Raw genomic sequence first — 16,694 nt, forward strand, 5'->3', positions numbered from 1 at the left:
GTAAATCCGTGGTAAATGATGGGAATTTGTAGACGGAAAAGCCTTCTGACTGTATCGTTGCGCTCAGTGTTTCTCCAGTTCGTCAGCGCCGTTTCATCTGCCTTTAAACTGGTTTAAATCACTGAGACATTTGTGTTCTTTGCTGAATTCAAGCGCTTCTCACTGGATCTCGTGACCGAGGCCGATCAGAGTAAACGCATCTGCTCTAGTGAGCTCGCGCTGCGCTGCCGTTTGGACGTTGAGCCGAGCGGATAAACGGTCTGTCTGGCGCGCGCGGTTCAAATGAGTTTCGTTCAGGTTTTGGCGCATAAATATTATCGAACATTTATCGAACTCTTGATATCGTTTTATCGAGAAAAATTATATTGTGATAATTATCGTTATCGTTTTATCGCCCAGCCCTACCAACAACCCCGACACCGTCGGGATATAGTATAGGAATTTTTAACCAGCAAAAGCGGGTTTTATATATGAATGTGATTGTGCACAGTAGTATTTAGGCCAGACCAGACACCGTCGGGCCTTAATCATACTTAATCATACCGAAAACACCTTTGCCTGAAGGGAAGGCACTTCCATATTATAAAACTTCATAAATGTGGAAGGCGAGGACCAGCCGGCCGCATCACAAATATCTTGAATGGGAAACCCAGATGACCAAGCCCATGACGAAGCCATGCCTCTGGTCGAATGGGCCTTGACACCTAGGGGGCAGACCTGACCCACTGAGGTATAAGCGATAGAAATGGCATCCACTATCCATCTAGACAGTCTTTGCTTAGTGACCGGATCCCCCTTAGATCGGCCACCAAAGCAGACAAAAAGCTGTACTGAATGTCTGAAACACGCAGAACGCTCCAGATAGATTCTCAGCGCTCTGACAGGGCAGAGAAGATTAACCTCCCCATCCTCGGCAGAAGGGGGAAGGCCCAATAATGTGATAACCTGCGCTCTGAACGGCGTTGAGAGCACTTTAGGTAAATAACCATGCCTAGGTTTGACTCCAAACAGGAGGGGCTCACAGAGAGCGCCTGCAGATCCCCCACTCGCTTGATAGATGCCAATGCCAACAGGAGAGCAGTCTTTAGCAAGAGAGGTTTAAAGTCAACTGACTGGAGCGGTTCAAAGGGCAGACCTTTCAGAGCCCCCAGAACCGTGGAAAGGTCCCAAGGAGGCACAGAAGGAGGTCTGGAGGGGTTAATCCTCCTAGCACCTTTCAGAAACCGTACCACCAGTTCATCTCTTCCTAATGATTGGCCAGCTACCAGAGCATGATGCGCTGCAATAGAGAATGGGCAATGGCTGCGGCGCTTCTTCTTTCTCAGCTGAAGTAGGGCCGGAAAAGGAAGTGCGGGTGACGCGGCGTCGCCGTCTCGACAGAGAGCTAGCCGAGTTTGCAGCACGGAGATGGGCATGCTCTCGCAGGCCACACATCCTCCGGAATGCAGAGAGTGCATTCTCTGCGTGGTTGGATCCCAGGCATGAGATGCAGCTCGCGTGTTCGTCGGCCTCGTGCATCTTGCCTCCGCACATGGCACAGGATGAGCAAGGCATTTGAAACAACGCCTCGCACAATTTAAGACAGATGAAAAAGGACATAGCGCCGTCGCCAGATAGCCACAGGTGAGACGGCGCCAGGAGAAAACGGCTGAGAAGGCGTAGTCTGCTGAAGATGATGCTTGCTCAGACTGAAGGGCTTGTTCGATGGCGAAGTTCAGTAATCAGTCAGAGACGTGAAGTTGTTGCTGAAGGAGTAAGATCTGCTATAATGGCGAATTCGCGGGGCTATTATAGGCTAAGGCCACACCCCTCGGGGTGCTCTGACGTGCGTAACGTAGGGCTTGCTCATTGGTCACACGTCAGTTGATCTTTTTGATTTTTGTTATCTTGTTTTTCATGAATGTATTTTACAACAATACAAAGAGCAATGCGTAACGTTTTACCAGATTTAGTGCTATACTTATTGTCTCTTATTTATTCCCCACTAAATGTTTTTTTCACTAAATGTTCAGAATTATTGTCCACTCGTGATTTTTCTAGACTAAATTTTACTGCTGAATTATCCACTAATCTAGTTTATAATAGCATTTTTTTCATAGATTATGATATATATATATATTTTTTCTGTATATTGAAGTTGTATTAAGTAGATTGTGTTTAACTCACAAAAGATTGATTATCAGTTCAACACACAGAGTTCTACAAATTCTACTTGATTTAAAAAATCAGTAATTGGTCGATCCTCAGAATTTTTGGTATCGGATCGGTTCTAAAAAAAAATGGTATTGGTGCATTCCTAATTTGTAATATACAATGTCATTGTTTTTATTTTATTTTATTTTTTAATACATTTTTGATGCAGCTAGCTAGCATGCTAGTAACTTGTAGTGTAGCTTACTACTTTTTCAGAGGGGTAGCTTGACAGTATCTTAAATACTTAACATATGAGTTGCTTGTAAAACTGCAGTTTCAGGCCCCGTTTACACGATGTGAAAACGCAGATATTTCTCTGCGTTTTGACCTGTCATTTACACGAAAACGCCGTTTTTATCCCAGAAAACGATCATTTCTAAAAACTCCGGCCAAAGTGGAGATTTCTGAAAACGCCGGTTATATGTTGTCGTGTCAACTGGGAGAAACGGGGTTTTAGGTTCTCTCTTGTCGATTCTGAGGATTCTGATTGGCTTGCATGGCTTTATCCTTCTCCCTACACTGCCGCCCATAGGTTTAGCATAGTTATAAAGGCGCTCGACGGCGTATTTATGCGGGTTGTGTGCACGATGTTATTATTGAAAACGGAGGGGGAGAAATATTCGTTTCTCTAAATACCCGGCTATGTGTAAATGTGGCCTCAGAGTAGCTTCCCCAACACTGAAAATAACTACATTAAAAATATGTTCAGTCGACTGTTAAATTATTGAACCTAAAGACATAGGCTATATGCTTTATACATCTTTGTTTAATTAACTTAAAATATAAAAACTTGCTTTGCATTAAAAAAAATATTTTTGTAGTATTGTTTTAATTTTTTTTATAGAATATTGATATTTATGAATAATTGTGTACACAATGTCATTGATGAGTTTGGGATTTAAAGTTTAGAAGAAAGTTTCAGCAGTGTTCATCAGATGTTTACAAATCTATGCTTAGGAAACAAATCATGCTTAGGCTTTTTGTGACATACTCTCTCTCTCTCTCTCTCTCTCTCTCTCTCTCTCTCTCTCTCTCTCTCCATATATAAATATATCAGCACATCATTTAACAACAGTTGTATTTCACCAAGAATTCAACTTTGAATAAAGTTGCCATATTTTTATTTGGATGTTTTTAGATGCACATTTCAGGACTTTTATTTTGACTTGTCAATATGACGTCATATTTCTGCGCCTCACTCCTGCATCTGTTGTGATTCGGAACAGAGGTTTGTGTTTTTTAGCATTTAAAGTGTTTTAATCGATACTAAACGTTCAATCTATGTGTTTTATGTGATATACTTAAATTAATTATCAATGAATGTTACATCTTACTGCTTTATTAAACATTAATGAACGTTATATTTGTTAATAAAGCGCATCCACACATGAGTGATAGAAAAGGTGCGTCTAATTTCGCTCCCAATATTGTGAATAAGTTTATCATAAACACGAATTCAGTCACTGGCAAGTAATGATGAGAGAAACTGAACTTTTTGAAACTGCGAGTCAACTGAATCAAATGCTTCACAAAATGATTCCCTTACGAAAATGTACAATGTGTTAGTACAGTAGCCATGGTTTCACTATGAATTTTGTAGTAAATTCACTATACAGAAATTGTTTTACTACTGCGTTAGCAATAAACTATGCAAAATTAACCATGGTTTTACTACAGCACCTATAACTTAACTATGGTAACTATGGTTTTGTAGTATAACCATAATAGACACAAAATCAGTTTTGCTATAGTATTTACTGACTCATTTACTGTGGGATAAATGACATAATTACATAATGAAAACACACACACACACACACACATATATATTTATATATATAATTTATTATTTTGAAAATGTTTTTTATTGTAGAAAAAACTGCACTAATTATAAAACTTTAATTTAGACATTCTACTAACTCTGTATGTAACTATATGTCAACTAACTCTTATTAGAGTACTAGTAGACTCTTCTGAGATGGCATGCACACTTCTGATGTCTGTGAAGTTGGTATTCCAGGCATGAGTCCTCATTCAAAATATTAAACACATCTTGGTACTCCACCTCAATGTTATAATCAACATAATTTCTTGACAAAAGTGCACTTTTCATATTTTTGAACACATCCTGTATTTTGAGGCGTAATCTATTTTGAGGTGTCACTGAGGTTGAGCAGTCCTTCTACTGACTATAATGTCAATGTATTCTACTAACTACTATCTACTAACCCCTTATTCTACTAACCATACCCCTAAAAGTCTACTAATACTCAACTAATAATCTAATGAGAGTTAGTTGACATGTAGGTGCAACGTAACTTAGTCAAAAGAATATCTAAAGGGGACCGTTAAAATAAAGTTGAGAGGGTCTGATTATAATTTAACCGACAGTAATTCTGGATTGCGTCCACCAACAAGTAAATAGGAAATAAGCGAATCAGAACACTGCGCGCCAAACCAGCAGTTTGTGCGCAAGCGTGAACCACTAGTGTTTGTCTCACTCTGGATCTGCCACTGCATCACATTTCTCTCTGCGTGGCGTGGAGTGTCCGTTTTTATGTCGGCTCTCATGTTAAAGGCCATGTTGCAGGTTATGTTGCAGGTTAACCACCACTGTCGATAAATGGGTACATAAATCACTCAAGATATGTATATCATTTTTAAAATGTCTCAAAAATGGTCTTAAATACCAGTTTTTTACGTTTTTGGTATTAACGTTTTTTTTCACGCAATTCGGTGTTGACGTCACGTTGGGGAGACGTGGAGGAAAGGTAGCCTGATGGCCGTCAAAGCCGATGAAATGCATGGTCCGAGGAGAATGAGTGGAGAGTTGGTGAAGTGTCCTGGTGAGTTGCTATCATTTAGCAACGCAGCAATGAGATAACGACACATATTTTTTTTTTTTTACTGTCATTGAATAGCACCGACTGAAAAATAAACTTTTCTTTATAGTGGCGGTGATCATGACGTTAGTTCAGATAAGTAACGTTACCGGTAGCCTTTGTCATAGTACTGGTAAACTTTGTCTTTGTCATCTATAAATAGAAGGCTTCGTGCTAGCTATATGGGCGTTTCTAAGCGTTTCTCTTCCTCCGGTGAAAATGTTGTTGCAAACGTATGTCGCGGTGTTTGGCAGGTGCTCGCGCGGGCGGTGCCGTCCCGTGGAAACTGCGTTGGAAAGCTTGTGCTGTAGGGCAGTGAGTGTGTTTTGGTCGCTGGTCGAGGAGCTCACCCCGCGACCAGATGTGACTGAATGCTGAATGCATGCTGCCTGAATCCGTTTGTGCTGAAGATAGCATACACACATCTCAGGCAGGATCATGGTCCCCTTCAAGCCAGCACGCACGAGTAGCCTATGTTAATTGTTTGTTTACTTTTTTCACGAAGTCTTATGAACCAACTTAAACAGTTATAGGTGACTATAGATGTGTTGTATAGACAATGATCATGTTCTATAATCTGCGCTATCTGAATACTCTCGTCTACTACTCGTCTCTTTAGACGCTCTCCAGGCGGTCTTTGGTAAACTCTCTCCCCAAGGTGACGTCATGGAATGCATTGTGGCGGAAAGGAGAATCGTTGGCGCTGTAAGATAGTACCTACTTTTTCGTATTATATTCCGTTTTGTGATACCCAACAACATAAAATACAATTGATAACAGTTTAAATGTTCATTACCAACAAGCAAATTGCACAAATTCGTTGAAAAATTTAACCTGCAACACGGCCTTTAACTGGTTAGAGCACAATGCCTGCTACGCGCAGTGCGTGTACGGAGCGCCGGGCCTGCCTGTGTGACGCACACACTTCTCGAGCCGCGCCGAAACCGCGTGCTAGAAATAGAACCGCAACCGATGCCTATTTTTCACGCGACACGCAAGAGTGTTGGAAGTTTTCAGACAAAATAGAAGGCGCAAATACATATTAATAAATTACATTTTGATGCTTGAATGTCTCTCGGTTTTGACAAATGCATATATAATTGTAATTTTAAAAATAGGCCTAATTATCGATTTTCAAATATTGCCCGTCAGGCCTACAGAACGAAATATTCTGTAGCCTATTTTGCCGTCAATACTGCCGACGTTGTCTTTGCTGTATCAGGATATATATAGGCTATTATGTTTCACATCCAAATGTAGATGGTCTGTCGGCGCACAGAGCCACGCAGTCGCAGACAGCACGTGAAGTTCGTGAACACCGAATTCCCTTTTCTATCTTATATTTGTGTTTGAACAGACATGTGCACGAAAAAATAAGCCAGTGTCCATCTCAACGAGTTTCCCCGTAAACGCAGTCAAAACGGATGCGTGTCATTACCAGTATTAGATGCGTGCATTCGTCTTAAAGGGACAGCACCCAATATACCTGCAGCTGTTTGTGTCACCAAAGTTAATCAAACAACAAAAGAGAAAGAGAAAAATCACGTTTTGTCAAAAGATAAACTGTATTAATACTTAATACAGTTAATTTACCTGCAAAACATAAAACACTGCTTTATTTCTCGTGTATTTGTGTTTTATTGTATTCATATTTGTATTTTGTTTATTAGTTTCTATGCAGATGCACTAGTCCTACCCTACACAATTACCCCAATCATCCTAGAATTATTAATTCTTTACAAAAAGAGCTATTCAAATCATCAGGTGAAATTGTTTTCATGAAATAGCAGTAATATATACCGGATATTTGCCGCGGGACGAGGGCTTCGATTACCTCTCTCTTTTTTGACCATACATGTGTTTGCACCCCTGATGGATTCGAAAACGGTAAAACTCAACTATTTAACTCTGGGGGAGTTGGAAAATGAGCCTATTTCCCAAAACAAGTGGAGTGTTCCTTTAAATGTAATACAAGGCAAGTCCCTTTAAAACCATGGGTCAACTATGGTGATACAACCATAGTTAGTTTGAGCTACATGAACCATGGTTTGCACCAAAAAAACATGGTTACTACAGTTGTAGTTACTGAAATTTTACGGTAGTCTTACCAAAATATTACTATAGTGGAACCACGGTGTCAAAAACACAAACGTATAATAACAATTTTTACAAACCAACTGCAAATGTTTTCATGACAGTATAATCTAGTATGCAGGCTAATATACACATTAAATGCCAAATATAAATCACAACTACGAAGTCTCTTTATATTTTGTATTCATTATTAATTTGTAGCACTGGATTTGAGTTCTAATCAGGTGATTTAAGTCCATTAACTCACTTTGACTGACTCTCTTACCAGTGCACTGAACTACTGAACTAGAGCTGATTGAGACGCACACAGAGATTTAGTGTGGATTTCTTTTTATTTGTGTTAATTATTCTCATCTCAAACAGGACAGACTGTCCAGACAGAGAAAAAACTCCTGGTGAAGCGACTGAGATCCACGTGACACACTATTATAAAGATGGCGTTTATTAAAGAGGAGAGTGAAGACAGGAAGATTGAAGAAGTATTCAGTGTGAAACAAGAAGATACTGAGGAACAAACAGGTTGGTTTCATTCTCAAAGCTGAACTCAGTCATTTGATCCTTATTAAAATTTCCAGCTCTACAGAAATGAATGATATTTTTGAAGAGTGTCATATTGCGTGTCCTAATTAAAGTGGTTTTATTTTACATGGAGCGGGTCGACTCATGTGGAAAGACATACAGTATTAAGATCACATGACCAAACAAATACTAATGCTGCCTTCAAGTGGACCTGAGAAGATCCTACTTCCATGCTACTTTTTGTGCAATTAACGTCATATGTCTTGAACATACCCAATCTATTTTTCTTCATTAGTAATATCTGAGAGATTAATTTGGTGAAAGGCAGCTCTTCACATGCAATTATACGGGTGGTGTTGAATTTAATTTTTAGCTCCTTCCATTCTTTCTCATGTAAATAACAGGTTACGTAAAAATGTAAGGATTATGTGATATAGTGCATATATTTAGCAAAAGGCCCCTTTCTATATGTTTCTAGCTGAATAACGAGTTCACGAGCATGGAATGGCTTTTCTGAGGCTACGTCTGCATTAATACGGAGACATTTGAAAACGGCGTTTTCGTTTTATAAACGCTCTCCGTCCGCACTAGCGCGTTTTCAGGACGTTTCAGTATGGATGAGAAACTTTTGAAAAACGCCTGAAAACGCTAAATTCACCTTTACTGCGCATGCGTGAAATCTCACAAAAGCTCACTAAGATGATACAGATGGAAAAATAAATAAGTTATCACGCATAATTTTATTTAGCAAAATATCTCACCATTCACTGATGCGTCCAGGTCGCACACAGTCACCGTATGTTTGGTCTAAAATGCAACTGCTCTCCTGTATTGCCGCAGGACAGCAAATGTGAGTACATTTTCTGTCATCTTTGCAGGACTGTTATATGAAGAGTGTGCAAAGTAACATTTTAGCAACAGTGTAAAAGTGAATAGCACATAACAGGCACAACATGTGTAAACATACCGGTAAACATGAATATCTATTGGCACAACATGTGTAAACATACCAGTAAACATGAATATCTATTGGTACAACATGGATCACATGACTAAACTTACGTCTTAGTTTTCAAATACCTCCGGCTTCACAGTCCACACTACGATGCGAAAACGGCGTTTTCTTTTCAAATTTATCCGCTTTGGAGAGCATATTCCAAAAGCTACATTTTCGTTGACTTACAACGCCGTCTCAGTGTGGACGGAAGGCCAAAGCGGAGAGAAAAATATACGTTTTAAAACGAAAATGTATTAGTGTGGACATGGCCTGAGGTAAATTTGACGTTACGTCATATGATTGTTCTCAAGCTGTTTTATACAAGCTCTTTCCAAGGTCGAAATGCAGATTGAACGATCTGTCAGGCCACATGAAGAGCGCCAAAACAACATTTATTGCCTGTATTTTGTGATAAAATCAACTGAATTTGAAAGCTGAAACTTTGGTAATTGTTTGCTAAATTTAACAAAGTGACATATTAAAGGTCACAATTAAGGACAAATCTTACTGCGATTATGAATGGGTGCGTTACAAATAATGTGAAGTTCAGGCAGTAACAGAAAATAGCAAAGATTAAAGGGCACCTATTATGGAATTTTGAAATGTACCTTTCATGTAGTGTGTAACATAGATCTAAGTGAACAAAAACATCCTGCAAAGTTTGAAATATGAAAGTGCACCGTATATAAAGTTATTGTCTTTCAAAAGTAAGAGTCGACTCTGAGTCATTTTTATGAATCGTTAGAAGACCGAAGCTTTTTCTCTGACTAGATGACGTCAACTTGTCAATTTATTTGAATACGATACGCCCACTTATTGCGCTCCAAGGCAAACTTGAAAACATCATGGCGACGAGACGCTGTGTTCTGAAGTGCGACACAAAAGCCAACTTTTTTCATCTGCCCAAGGAGGAGCATTTGAAGACTAAGTGGCTACAATTCATATATACAACTATACCACAGAAGTATAGTCCGAGCCTTGTGCTTTGTTCGCGCCATTTTCAAGACGATTGCTTTACCAACTTAAATGCACTCAAACATGGGATTCGCGAGCCGGCTGATATTGAAGGAAGGTTCAGTTCCAAGTGTATTTGCATCAGCTTCCTCCTCCGTATCACAACCTGTAAGTGTTATTAATAATTGTTGCTTTTATGTTTTATGTAGCATGCTTAATAATTATTTTGTTTGTTGTGTAAGCACCGTTTAGCTTCTAGGTCTTCAATGACAATTGTATTGAGATGTGAAGTGTTTGTCGTTGTTTTCGGAGTTGTCTTAAAGAATAGAGTAATACCTCGTAGAAACGTAACTACATTTAATTTTTTTTATTTTTGTAAAAACGTTATGTTTATGCATTGGGCTAATGCAAACAAAGACTGATTGTGCTTTTACAATATGAACTCTGGGCTATGCTCGCTAACATAACATTACATTCTTTATCTTATTTTTAGTTTTTTACTACAAACTACAAAGCAGTGGACTATAATCATTATTATAACACAATTTAATTGATAAAAGCATCATTGTACTCCGTGTTAAACAATAAGTATTATCTCTGTAAACACTGCTGGGTCATCTGACCAATCAACGCAGATTAGCGTCGCGCAAAGGAGGGGTTTGAAAAATGAGTCGTTGAACGATTCATTTGGGAGTCGGTGAGCAAATCAGGTAAAAAATAAATGCATATTATACGACAACAAAAGTGTTTTTTGTCATTGCATGCATGTAAAACTGTTGATGGGGACTCCCTAAACAACATTAGGAACATTTTAAATGTCATAATAGGTGCCCTTTAAAAAACATTGAGAATAAGAATCCATATCTGTTTCAATTAAAAACGAGAATTATTTACGATTAGTTCGCGTCCACACAGCTGACACGTTTATCTGTTGTAGTTCATCCATGTTGTGTACACGAAATAGATGCTGCCTTCCTGCACTCTTACAGTACTTGCATGTTCATTCATTGACACGTTTCCGTCGTTTTCTCTCGTGCTGGCACAGCAGTCGGCGTTGTTGCTCGATAGAGTTGAGGGCTTTGAAAAAGCCTGATATTTTTCAGTTTGACATGAGTTTCTGACACGGAAAACTAATCCTCGCTACCCCTGTACGTATTTGACTCTCACTCGATCACAGAACAGGCAGGTAAAAAGGCACGCAATTTTTAATCATAACATGTACATTTATATTGTTGCTAGTGGCGACCTCAGCAAAAAAAAATCACTTATTTCTAATTTTTCACTTATTTTTTATATTTCTGATCGCAGTCTGGAGCCCTGTGTTCATATCCGATTTGTTTATCGTTTTCCGTAATATCTGCACTGTTTTCTATGGGAATGATGTTGCGTAGGTAGGCATACGCCTAAAACAACAGCAGCAACATGGAGGGGTTTGCAATAGAGATGATATGTCTAGCAGTATTGTTCTGAATATAAGACAATGTTTTTTTCTTGGAAATACAATTTTCATAAAAAAATACATGATTTAAAAATGTAAGACGGTACCCAGATTTCAACTTGAATAAGATTTCACTTCTACTGTTAATGAAATTTTCGTAGGCTACATGGTTTTCACTATGAGATGGAGAGCCTAATTGTTATATAATTCAGATGGGCTACAAGTTATTTTTATGGTATGTCAAAAAGTGTTTATTTATTAATGTGATCGTTGGTCAATTTTACCAGTATTTACCATACTTTCAATACAAAAATTAAAATATGAAAAATATGCAGTATGAAAAATCTTTTCAAATAAATTTATTTTCTTTATCAAAAAGCCTAAAGTAGGGGTCCTCTTATAATCGGGGTCATCTTATATTTGGAACAATACGGTATTTACATCATGACAATATATAGCCGACGTGCTGGACTACTGCGTACTACATTCAACAAACAATTTAATAATAAAATAAACAAATACAAAACAAAAGTAAAAGACAGCACCCCCACATGGACGACTGCTGTCACATATAACAAAACACAAATAAAATCCAGGCCTGGCCTCTCTCGATCTCCACTGTCGTCGCTCCTCGTTTTATGCTTCCGCTCCTCCGTGAGAGATACAAAACCGTTACGTCCGAAAATTTTTCCAGCCATTCACTCCCATTATAAAGCTTGGAAGAGCCAGGATATTTTTTTATATTTAACTCCAATTGTATTTGTCTAAATGAAGAATGTCATGTACACCTAGTATGCCTTGAGGGGAGTAAATCAAGGGCTAATTTTCATTTTTGGCTGAACTAACCCTTTAACTCAATTTGTTGTAGGACCACAATAAGTTGTCTTAATCCATGGAAAAGAAGACAATGGCGTTATCTTGATTCTATTTGGCCAAAAGATTTGAGGCACCGCACCAAAAATGTTTTACTGGGAAAAAGATTGTGACAGCTTGAGAGACGTCTATGATTTCACTCAGTCCAGTGTATGGGAGTTTAGCCTCTAAACACAGTGGTGCAAACACATGTATGGTCAAAAAAGAGAGAGGTAATCGAAGCCCTCGTCCCGCGGCAAATATCCGGTATATATTACTGCTATTTCATGAAAACAATTTCACCTGATGATTTGAATAGCTCTTTTTGTAAAGAATGAATAATTCTAGGATGATTGGGGTAATTGTGTAGGGTAGGCCTAGTGCATCTGCATAGAAACTAATAAACAAAATATAAATACACAAATACACGAGAAATAAAGCAGTGCTTTCTGTTTTGCAGGTAAATTAACTGTATTAAGTATTAATACAGTTTATCTTTTGACAAAACGTGATTTTTCTCTTTCTCTTTTGTTGTTTGATTAACTTTGATTAACTTTGGTGACACAAACAGCTGCAGGTACATTGGGTGCTGTCCCTTTAAGACGAATGCACGCATCTAATACTGGCAATGACACGCATCCGTTTTGACTGCGTTTACGGGAAACTCGTTGAGACGGACACTGGCTTATTTTTTTGTGCACATGTCTGTTCGAACACAAATAGATAAGATAGAAAAGATAATTCGGTGTTCACGAACTTCACGTGCTGTCTGCGACTGCGTGGCTCTGTGCGCCGACAGACCATCTACATTTGGATGTTAAACATAATATATATATCCTGATACAGCAAAGACAATGTCGGCAGTATTGACGGCAAAATAGGCTACAGAATATTTCGTTCTGTAGGCCTGACAGGGGCAATTTTTGAAAATCGATAATTAGGCCTATTTTTTAAATTACAATTATATATGCATTTGTCAAAACCGAGAGACTTTCAAGCATCAAAATGTAATTTATTAATATGTATTTTTGCGCCTTCTATTTTGTATGAAAACTTCTAACACGCGGTTCTATTTCTAGCACGCGGTTTCGGCACGGCTCAAGAAGTGTGTGTGTCACGCAGGCATTGTGCTCTAACCAGTTAACATGAGAGCCGACATAAAAACGGACACTCCACACCACGCAGAATGTGATGCAGTGGCAGATCCAGAGTGAGACAGAAACACTAGTGGTTCACGCTTGCGCACATACTGCTGGTTTGGCGCGCAGTGTTCTGATTCGCTTATTTCTTATTTACCGTACTTGTTGGTGGACGCAATCCAGAATTACTGTTGGTTAAATTATAATCAGACCCTCTCAATGACCCTCTCATCCGTCTGTGAGATGATGTGGCTTCTTATACAGAATAAGGCAGTTGTGTGTTTATTAGTCCTCTGGCTTTCAGATGGAGAAGCATTTACTACCGCTCAGCTGTACTTCACTGACAAGCTACACATAAAATAATCACAGCCTTTGCCAAATCGCGTTTCGTGTGCGGTTTCATTGCGATTAATTGTGCAGCCCTATTTTACACATTTGTTGCAACTTACAAAGTCCAAATCTTTACATTTGTAAGTAACAACTGAGAAATTAGTCCAAATTTCAGACTTACTTTGTTTTGGTTTTTTATAGTAAAAACAGTTAAACATATTGACCAGAGGTTCTGAAATTGCAGGTTACACATCTTTCAGTAGCTTTGTGGGATCTAGCAAACATCTAGAATACATGTTGTTGGATTTAATTTTGATGTCCATTGCTTAGTGCCATTGAACTGGGGTTAATTTATATTTGTCTTTTTCCACTCTAGACCTGATAGTGCTGAAAGTTGAGAGTGAAGAACTGTATAATATGGAAGAAAATAATCTTCATGAGAAACATCATGAGTTCATAACTGGAGAAAAATCTTTTAGTGACTCACAGACCGAAAAGACTTCACAAAACAAAACTCAAAAAGCAGGAACTAGAAACTTTAAAGTCCACATGAGTATTCAAACTGAAGAGAGACGTTTCACCTGCCAACAGTGTGGGAAGAGTTTCTCGCTGAAAGGAAATCTAAAAAAACACATGAAAATTCACACTGGAGAGAAGCCTTACACCTGCACTCAGTGTGGAAAGAGTTTTACACAGAAGAAAAACCTTGATGCCCATATGAGAATTCACACGGGACAGACCCCTTATACCTGCAAACTGTGTGGGAAGAGTTTCTCACTAAAAGGAAATCTTAAAACTCACATGAGAATTCACACTGGAGAAAAGCCGTTCATATGCCCTCAGTGTGGAAAAAGTTTTAGACAGAAAAAAAACCTTGATGCCCACATGAGAATTCACACGGGACAGACTCCTTATACCTGCAAACTGTGTGGCAAGAGTTTCTCATTAAAAGGAAATCTTACAACTCACATGAGAATTCACACTGGGGCGAGCCCTTTCACCTGCCAACTGTGTGGGAAGAGTTTCTCACTAAAAGGAAATCTTAAAAAACACATGAAAATTCACACTGGAGAAAAGCCGTTTATATGCCCTCAGTGTGGAAAAAGTTTTAGACAGAAAAAAAACCTTAATGCCCACATGATTGTTCACACTGGACAGACTCCTTATACCTGCAAACTGTGTGGGAAGAGTTTCACACTAAAAGGTAATCTTAAAACTCACATGAGAATTCATACGGGAGAAAAGCCGTTCATATGCCCACAGTGTGGAAAACGTTTTAGACAGAAAAACAACCTTAATGCCCACATGAGAAGTCACACTGGAGAGAGTCCTTACACCTGCAAAATGTGTGGGAAGAGCTTCTCACGGAAAGAAAGTTTTAGGATTCACATGAGAATTCACACTGGAGAGAAGCCATGTGTATGTAGTCAGTGTGGAAAGAGTTTCAGATGTAAAGGTACCCTTAATCACCATATGAAGATTCACTCAAGAAAGGAATATTTTATATGTCATCAGTGTGGAAGGAGTTTCACAGACAGGAAAAATCTTAATAATCATGTAAAAACTCACACTGGAGAGAAGCCTTTCATGTGCCATCACTGTGGAAAGACTTGCATAAACAAATCAAACCTTGAGGTGCACATACGAATTCACACTGGAGAGAAGCCTTTCATCTGTCAACACTGTGGAAGGAGTTTCACACGTAAAGGAAACCTTAACATTCATGCAAGAGTCCACAAAGGAGAGAGGCCTTACAAGTGTCTTCAGTGTAAGAAGAGTTTTACATTCCACACAATCCTGAAACGTCATTTGCAAACTCATTCTGTAAAGATAGCGCAGTGTTCCTCGGTGTGACAAGAAGCTTAGAAAATGGAGCAATTTCAACAATCATATGCATTATATTCACTTTGGAGGAAGGCCATTTGTGATCACTGTAATATTTATATTTTCCCTTTGCCATCATACTTGGATGCATACAATAGTCATGCAAATGTAAGACACTGTATGTATTCTTTGTGAAAGTATGGCACCAGAAAATACATATCTGCGTGAAATTAAGACTGTTCACACCACAGCTGAAAATTGGCCACATCTGATTGTCCACCTTCATGACCACTTCAAGAATCCGTGATTGCTGCTTTTTCTTTTCTTTTGTGCATATGAACTCCACAGCAGACCATCTCTTTTGCTATAGTTTAAAATAGTCTCTTGCAGTGAAATGACAATGTACCTGAAAGATTATAAATAAAGGACATAAACTGAACAAAATAATGAACAATGCACTGCATTATTGTATTAATCTTTATTGAATGAATGCACAGGTAAACATATGTTTTCAATCAGCACTTTAATATGGCTACTGTTGGAGCTCATCCAGTGGCACAGCTGGTTCCAGCTGCGGGTTGTGTAAAAGTTGTGTTTTTTGCTTCTCATCTCCAGTCTCCTGGTTCACTTACCAGCCATCCTCAGCAACCACATCAAGAGAAGAACTGTTATCATTCAACCTAGAGGAGGATTTTTTTGTGGGCTGGACAATGCGACCCGCTTTGTGATGCCGCAAGGCAGGGCGCCCCTGTAACGTAACGTAACGGCAACCCTAGAGGGAGCCCGTGCCCTAGAGATGCGCAGATGGGCTATTATTTCATCCGCAAAGTTTTGCATCACAAAACTCATCATCCGTCCGCACCAACGTTTTTGATCAATTTTCAAAACCCGCCATCCGCTGATTGGGCGATGCAAGGCGCTGCTGATGACAGCCGCGAGACTAGAAAGCTCTTACCTCAGAATATCAGCAGTGAACTTCGTCTCCGATCGGCGCACAGGGACAAAAATAAATAAATAGCCTAAATTAAACACACTTCGGCAAACCTGACCTTATCTGATAGGCTACTGTACAATATTTTCATTGTTGCCTAATAGAAAACGCATTTTGGCACATCATTTCAACATGCTGCTATTTAGCCTACTACTAATGAATGCCTATTTCACTTTATTTTTTAGCAAATAAATAGAAAGCTCGAATAAAATAACAAGTCATTTACATTATAGGCAAACTCTAGGGCACCAAGAGCTGAGCGAGCACCAAATAAAAATAGCCTAATGAAAAATCAATAATTATAATGCCGATATTATTTCAGTATAGAAATGCAGACATCCCAAGTCTCCCGGAAGTTCCGGGAGTCTCCCGCATATTGATAGCGGCTCACTGATGCCCGCGAATTAGTTAAAATCTCCCGGAATCTAGAGCGAGCGCGTCCGCGAGACTGAGACTGTGCTCCAAACCGCGTAGCGCGTGC

At 39.0% G+C, this 16,694-nt stretch overlaps 1 protein-coding gene across 1 annotated transcript; it reads left to right on the forward strand.

Moving 5' to 3' along the window:
• Positions 1–3,319: 3,319 nt before the first annotated feature.
• On the forward strand, positions 3,320–15,661 carry LOC307004080 (uncharacterized protein). Its single transcript, XM_079623024.1, has 3 exons — positions 3,320–3,421; positions 7,533–7,688; positions 13,775–15,661. The coding sequence occupies exons 2-3, from the start codon at positions 7,604–7,606 to the stop codon at positions 15,250–15,252; spliced, it is 1,563 nt and encodes a 520-aa protein (XP_079479150.1). The 5' UTR covers positions 3,320–3,421; positions 7,533–7,603; the 3' UTR covers positions 15,253–15,661.
• Positions 15,662–16,694: the final 1,033 nt, after the last annotated feature.

The sequence above is a fragment of the Phoxinus phoxinus genome (assembly GCF_949152265.1).
Source record: "Phoxinus phoxinus genome assembly, chromosome: 9".
Lineage (NCBI taxonomy): Eukaryota > Metazoa > Chordata > Actinopteri > Cypriniformes > Leuciscidae > Phoxinus > Phoxinus phoxinus.

Bases quoted from the DNA above. Each gene is read 5' to 3' on its own strand.
- LOC307004080 (XM_079623024.1), top strand. From the start codon at position 7,604: ATGGCGTTTATTAAAGAGGAGAGTGAAGACAGGAAGATTGAAGAAGTA. The intron at 7,689-13,774 runs GTTGGTTTCATT...TTTCCACTCTAG, and splicing joins AGATACTGAGGAACAAACAG to ACCTGATAGTGCTGAAAGTT.